The sequence below is a fragment of the Rhopilema esculentum genome, chromosome 15, assembly GCF_057945365.1.
Source record: "Rhopilema esculentum isolate cy_ngs chromosome 15, ASM5794536v1, whole genome shotgun sequence".
Classification (NCBI taxonomy): Eukaryota; Metazoa; Cnidaria; class Scyphozoa; order Rhizostomeae; family Rhizostomatidae; genus Rhopilema; species Rhopilema esculentum.
In genome coordinates, this window is record NC_142829.1 from 8,074,398 (window position 1) to 8,082,158 (window position 7,761).

Here is a 7,761-nt window from a genome sequence, read left to right on the forward strand (position 1 = left end):
GCATGTACTCGTTGCAGGGACACAACTTTTTCATTTCTTTATAGAAAACATTGAACACAATGTTGTGAAGCAAGCAATATGTCGCAGCTTTAGTTTTACAGATGTCTGATTTTGTTGATATATATGTCAAGAACCATAAGGGATTGTTGTTAAAATCAAATTTAGTGAACTCTGCTTTTTGACTTGCCTAGACATTTGTTTAAGAAAAAGAATGGCTCTAACATGCTCAGTGAAAAGCTGAGTTCAATAAATTTGATTTTAACAAAAATTCCTGAATATTCTCAGTGAGAAGATTTACACAATTTTAGCAAAGGCACAGAATAGGGTACATTTACTCAACCCAGAATAAGAGAATAAGGGGTCCAGTTTTTGCTTTCAAGAACACACACGATATACATTGGACCAACTGACTGTGCCCACCGGGGACTTGATCGGACCTTTCACTAATGATTTTGTTGCAGAAGAAATACTATGGAAAATTTCTCGCGAAACTGGCAGTCTCCTTCGCAGTTGATATTGTTCATCACAGGAGCTTGCGCTTCTTGCATCGAGACCAAGTAAAAAAATTAAAGGAATTTTTAGGGAATGGTCCTCCAACAACGTCCAGAGTTATTAAGGCAGAATATCTGGCAGTGAAAAAATACACGCAATATATTTTTCGAAAAGGGGCACTTGTTTATACTTTTCGCAAACAGGGTGCCCCCGTGCCCCCGTGCCCCCCCTGGCTCCGGCGGCCCTGAGTACATGCAACGTATGCAAAACTTAATGTTTTTATTGTAAATTTGTATTTAAAAACTATTAAAAATTGATAATTCAATTTGTATATTTTGTAAATAATCGAATTAGACAAGTTACGGTTGTGTAGCTTAAAATTATATATATTCGATTAAGAATAAGATTACAAGTACAATTACAACAAAATCTTTCACAAGCATCTTGCCACACTAATTAATCGTCGAAAACCTAAACATACATAATATTAACAAATCTTTACCTAATCGCTCTTAACCATGAATCTAACTAACTCTGTAAAATAACGCGCTCAAAATATAACCTAAAAAAGAACTAATTGAAATACTACATAGCTAAGCATTTACAAAATAATAGTGATTACAAAAGATACTACTCCCAAGATTAATTAGATAAACTGAGTAAAGATACTAAAATCCCAAATGAAATAATTAATGAACATAAAGGTGCAATAAGATAACAAAAGGAATTATAAATTATCGAATGTGCAAAAGGTGCTAAATAACTAAGGTTACAAGTTGCAAAACAAACTAAATTCAAACTAGCACTATTACAATTTTTTCCGGGCAAAAGAAACAGTTTTTTTTACTTACCCTGTAACCTTCTTGCAACAATTGTAATGTATTAACATTCCTGTAGTAGCTGAGCTTTCAAAGTATTACATTAAAATATCAACTTTGAAACAGAAATGCATAAAAGCAGCATATAAAAGTACTTATCTTTTGACCACGCCAGCCACGTAGCTGCAGGAGGGGCACGGGGGGCTGTGCCCCACAAATGAAAATTTTGACAACAGCTTGCCCCCTCTGGCTACAGTTTTTCCAAATGATATTTTGAAAATTTGGCATATTCATAATTCCATGACCTTGATTTTGTCCAAATATATCTGTTTGTTATAGATCTGTTTTCTTGTTTCAAAGCCTGCCCCCCCCCCCTGAGGTATATTTCTTGCTCGAGTTTGCCCCCCCCCCCTAGCCGACAACTACAGCTACGAGGTTGGACCACGCTCTTAAAGAGTGAGACACATCCTTTTTCGTCAGCAAAAAAGCACTTCTTTACCCCTTCAAAAATTTATTTTGCTTCGCCCCTAATTGCAGGCCAAATCACTCTTACAAAAACAGCTGACAAATCACAAAATTATAAACAGCTACACAAACTTAAACTTCTTGGTTGCTGTTGTCTATACTTTTTTCAGTCTTTGGCTAGCCTTTCGTGTAAGAACAGAGGACATAAAATGTTCTTCACCTCCCTGAGAGGTATCCTTTGCTGTTTTATCTTATGAATATCAAACTGGGAAAGGTTGGATTACTTAATTTTCTCAAAATAAGGCAATATTAAATATAAAATTTGTTGACTTTCAATAAATCTAAGACGGGCCGGGAATTTATATGAAAATATAGAATATAAAAAAATCAAGGCAGTGACAAAATATGATAGGGGGGATGATTGTGATTCTGGAAATAATAATAGTAATAATGTGAATCAGCCCTTGTGCATTCTGTTAATTTTTAAAATGGCAGCCTTTGGAAGGTTAGTACGGGTTTCAAGAGCTCTAGTCAATGCAGATACAATTCGGAAAACAACGAAACAACGGACAGCTATAGAATGTTTAAAGACTTCAGGCCTTTCCATTCCACAATCAAAAAGATACTTCAGATCCTCTATGGCAGTTGCGAAGAAAACGTGAGATTTTCAGGCCTAAGGCCTAGTTAGTTAGACTAGTTCCTTGAAAAGATTTTTGCAAATACAGGATTGCTACAGGCATCATTCTGAGATCTTGCTTACTGAAGGCTTGTATTTGATTTTTTGATAGGTTTATACCGTTATTCTTTAGAAAGCATTTCTATTTCAAACTGGTTACGTAATAATACAGTGAGCTAGATAGGCAATAAACATTCAACGAATGAGGGAATAAACTCTATACGAAATAATTCTAATAAGCAACAATGAAAAGACTGAAAAATGTCAAGGACATTGTTACTAAGTGCCTGGCTATGACTGTGACCTTAGACTAATTATTGATTGAGACTAATTACCATAAAAACAAAGTATGTAACTTTTGGGTATACATTTCAGAGAAAAACATTAGTAACATCATTAGTGGTGATAAAAACAATATAGCATGAAAACATTTTTCATAATTCCTAAAAATAAAAACGAGAGGGACCCAACCAGATAAGAATAGTTTCCGTAAACCAAAATTTGCTCAAACTTTGAAAACTTTGTGCATGGAAATAAATTAGATCACCTGTCCCATGTGTATTTTACTCCTAGAAATGATAAAAATATCCTTCACATGTTTGCTGTTATTTAGCATATGTAGGTATATACAAAAACCAGCCTTGTGTGTACACAAGCAAAAAGTAATAACAACCTAGAAGATCTGCAACTCTGAGGGTCTTCAAATTCAAATTTCATTAAAAGCCTCAATTATTAAGTACATACAAGATAAGTTTTTTAGTTAAAAAAAAATCCTGTGCAGCTGATCCTGTAAAGAAGATCAGTTTAATAGACATTGCGCATCTGCAATTGAGCTGATACTTGATGTGATTCTTGCCTGGCTGCTCATTGTAGCCCCCTTTTAACATTCAGCAAGATAAAATAAAATGAACCCTCCAGCTTACATTACTTTAAAGTCAATCATAATGTTTCCTGGTTGAGGTAGTTACCTGAATTTTTGTAAAAAAATGAAAATAAAAAACAATAAAGATTTTGTGACACTTAAGTAGCTGTACATGTACAGATTTTAGTAATTCTTTGAATTCTTTGACAGGTGATGAGACAAGATTTATGGCAGGGTAAAGTGCTGTTAATATGAAATAGTGCAAATAATGTTTGATATATCAGCAAAATAATAGATAATGAGCAGTTGGAATTTACAATAAGTAGTTAGACAGCTTGTACCCTTAATTTTGACAATGCCTTTGCTGTTTTTGAGTAAGGTTTACATTTTGTCTTATTTTGTTGTTGTTTTTTAATTGATACCTTGAGGTTCTGTTGGATGTTTTTTGCAGATGTTAAATTTTATTTTGAACTATAACTATTACTATAACTGTGCTAAGGACTAAGAGCCTGTCACAGATCTTTGGAGTGAATTCACCCTGGACAGACCATGACAGATCACTCATGTCAAGCCAATCTCGAAATGATAGCAAGTGTAACATCCAGTTGATCGATAATGGATGTCAGAAAAAATATTTTTAGAAACAATCATTGTTTCAGGGCTTCAAAAGCCAAGTTGGATTAATCTTCACATAGAGAATAAAAAATTTTGGTTTTATTAGAAATTTTAGTTAGCCTAAACATTCCTTTGTCAGACTTTGGGGAAATATGTCTGATCATCATGCATCATGTATCATTTTTTCAAATATCAGTTTTTTGTTCTTTTATTTTCCCTGACAGCAAGATATTTTTAGTTAAACATTGAAGTTTTCATTTAACATGCATACTGCTATTTTTTCAGAGTGAGCATTACATTTATTGACCGGGATGGAGATAAAAATGTTGTCAAAGCAAATGTAGGGGATACATTACTTGATGTAGCTAAAGATAATGACATTGATCTAGAAGGTAACATGTTTCATGTATGCTGAATATACCCTTCAAATTTTGATTTTGAAGTTTTTTTGTATAGCATTCCAAATTTTAGAACAAATTATCTGTCCACATTTACCAATTTTTTCTTCTGTTCACATGGGAACACTTGCACTTTTTGTGTCAGTTTTCCAATGGGTATGTCCCTAATTCCATACAAACAATGCAAGCATTTAGCCAATTCAGCAATCATTTTGTTGTTCTGAAAAGTTTACCTGTTCACACGGGAACAAAATGAGTGCCTGCTATTTCACTATTTCACTATTTCACTTAAATCTACTATTTCACTTTTGAGATCATTCCACTTTTTAGAAGGGAACTATATGACTTGAAGTACCCCCATTTGAATGCAACTCCTAAGCATTCTACATTTTGGAACAGATCAATATGGATCGGCAGGCAATCATTCCTGTGTGAATGAGGCTTTAGAGAGCTGGTGACTCTTCTCACTTCTTAAGTGGAAATTCAGTCATGGCAGGGTCTAAAACTCCAGATCCTTTGAACTAGTGTAAGCCGCAACAAGGTCAAGTATAATTTCATGGAAGTTACAAAGCAATAATGTTTTAGCAATTAGCAATTAAAGACCTTGTTGCCTTGTTTGGTTTTGGTAGATACAAGTGTTGGTAAATGACAGTGGAATCAAATCTAGCAGAGATATGACAGCAGAGATACCTTGGGGACCACTATTGGCTAGAAAGGCTAAACCAAGTTCTATTGAGTAGAGCATTCACAGTTCAGTAGTATGAAAACTGACATATGTATGCAGCTAAAAATGGGCAAACCAACTGCCATCCTTAGAGCTTAAAAAAGAAACACTTATTGAAAGTTAACTTGTTGAATTTTCAGTGCGCTTGTGCTGGCCATGCCTTTTTTTATTATTTATCTTTAGTGAACAGAAGTTTAATGGCTCTTGAAAAAAATAGACATTGGATATTGAATAATAAACATGAAAATTATGTTTAAAAAGCTATTTATTTTTAAGCAAGTTGTCTGTATTAAATTTAATTTTTCTGACAAGGCAGATAGCTTGGCGTTTTAAAAGTATCTTTAGAAAACTTCTTAGAAGACAACAGAGACAACAGATCGGTTTTTATACCTCCAGATAAGAAAAAATCTTCTATGTATGGCAGAAAGTCTAGTCTTACAGTTTGTAGTTAGGTTCTAATGTTGCTACACTGATAAATTGAGACTGGGGGGTTAACCAGCCAGTCATTACAAACTAAGTTCAATGTGGGGAAAGGAATAAAATTGAAGGTAAGCCACCTCAAGATGCAAAAAGCAACCCAAATTTTAAAATGGGATGATTTTTTATTAACGGGAAGTTTTCATGGAATAATTTCTCTAGTCATTTGTTGATTCATTGCATTCTTTTATGTTTAAGGAGCTTGTGAAGGGACACTTGCTTGTTCAACTTGTCATCTTGTATTCCAACCAGAGCAATACGATAAAATTGATATAGATCCACCAACAGAAGAAGAGCTGGACATGCTTGATTTGGCTTATGGTTTAACTGACACGTGAGTTTTGATGCTTGAATTATAAACAGTATACTAATTAAAAATACTTTTTCCTGGACTGGTCAGATTTGTCATAAAAATAAAAATGTCTCAGATAAGAACTCCTTAAGGTAATAATGAAGACAACATTCTCAGTATGTGAATCTAATCATCATTTCTAAACTAGATTTGGGAAAAATCTTAAATTTGGAATTCTAGAAGAGGCTGACTTTCCAATATATTCTTTATATTCAAGTAACTTGATACCTTTATTGTGTTGAGAAAACATGATTAAAAAGACACATATATACATCATACACAATAAAAAGAACCAAGTTACCTAAATGTAGTTTGTTGTATAAGACACAGGATCTCCTCAGATCAGTGGCCCAAAATACCACATCGTTTTCCTGAATCTTATTCCAGGACAGGTACCATATTTTCAGAATTTTATTATGTAGCAGGTATCATTTTTTCAGAATTTTATGCAAAGAGAGGGAAGGAAAATGTTTTCTGGTAGGCACATCTACATCATTTTTCCCCAAGGAAGATCCTGTAATCTCTAATGGAAATAGTGAAAAAGTATTATATGGCATATCTTAAAATTTTATTCAATAGTAAAAAGTTTAACAAGATGAAAGTTTTTATTTTGTTGACTTTATTACGATATTTTGTTAATTTGTTCATAGACATGTTGGTTTTTCTGTAGATCAAGACTGGGTTGTCAAATTGAAGTAACAGAGCAAATGGATGGACTTATATTGACTGTACCTGTATCAGTTGATGTTAGAAGTTAGTTTGTGTTATTTTGTGATAAATTTCAAGTATTTGCAAGTGAAGGTTTTAAGCTTTGTCAAACATAGTGCTAGAATTTTATGCTGTTATATAATTGAAATCGGATAGCAATGTAGTTTTGTACATTTTGAGGGATTTTATTAAGGCCTTACATCTTCAAATCATTCTTATTGCAAGCTGTATTAAGTACAATAAGCCATCCGTTTTCCGTAAACATTGTCATGCAAAAGTAACAAGCTTTTAAGTTGCTTTGCAAAATAGTAAAGCACTTCCATTACGCGTTGGATAACTGTGATTGCTTTAGTATGAATAACATATATATTAATAGCAATCCACATACTAAAGTGGCTTAAGCCATCTGTCAATCAAATTTTGGCCAATCGATGAGCGTTTAGTGATATCACGCTTATTGATTGGTCAGTTGTTGATTGACAGCTGAGTTAGCCACCACATTATCTATCAGCTACCTTGAACATGTATCATAACGAGCACAAAATAGGATTAGAGACCAAAACGGTGTTAAAGGGCAGCGATATTTTTTATAGTTTATTGATGAAGGTAATAAAAATGAAAAGGCGGTGAATATATTTTTGTGGTCTTAGTTTGTTGCAAAAATGGTCCTGGTATGGCTGCTTGTCCAGAAAAGTTTCAATCAAAGTTCCGTAGGCTGAAAATGTAGGAAACTCTCACTAAATGCAAACAAAATCGAAATGGCATCTGGAAAGAGAATCTTCTTCGAATCGAAACTGATGACAGGATAACCTTAGTAGCCCAGATAAAGTATATTTTTTCCAAAAAAACCCAGCTGAAAAACGACCTGCCCAAGCCAAAGGCTACTATACATTTTGCAAAGAGTATATTGTCAAATTTGAACTATCACCTCATTACGATTAAATAACTTAGAACTGTCTGGGTCTATACACCATATCGTGTACAGCTCTGTCTTCACGGCATCAAGCACTATATAACAGACTGGTTAAAAGTAATTTCCATTACTTCTATTCATTTAGCTTGTTTCAGTAACAAAAACTTGCGCTTGGAGTCGTTTACAAGGATTATGAATCCCTCTTAGAGACACCTGCTCACTACCTACTGCCAGTAATAGTTTTCATATACCCAATTATAA

General features: G+C 33.8%; 1 protein-coding gene across 2 annotated transcripts in view; it reads left to right on the plus strand.

The window, feature by feature from the left end:
- The window catches only part of LOC135685395 (uncharacterized), a 20,491-nt gene extending 13,731 nt beyond the window's left edge, over positions 1 to 6,760 (plus strand). The window contains exons 1-4 of one of the 2 annotated variants that reach the window (XM_065201329.2): positions 2,230 to 2,433; positions 4,214 to 4,320; positions 5,726 to 5,861; positions 6,550 to 6,760. In XM_065201329.2, the coding sequence (XP_065057401.2) occupies positions 2,264 to 2,433; positions 4,214 to 4,320; positions 5,726 to 5,861; positions 6,550 to 6,637 (501 nt within the window). In that variant the 5' untranslated portion in view covers positions 2,230 to 2,263 and the 3' untranslated portion in view covers positions 6,638 to 6,760. Of the gene's footprint in view, positions 1 to 2,229; positions 2,434 to 4,213; positions 4,321 to 5,725; positions 5,862 to 6,549 lie in introns of those variants that run through there. The other variant, XM_089112766.1, reaches the window with a different exon arrangement.
- The last annotated feature ends 1,001 nt before the right edge of the window (positions 6,761 to 7,761 follow it).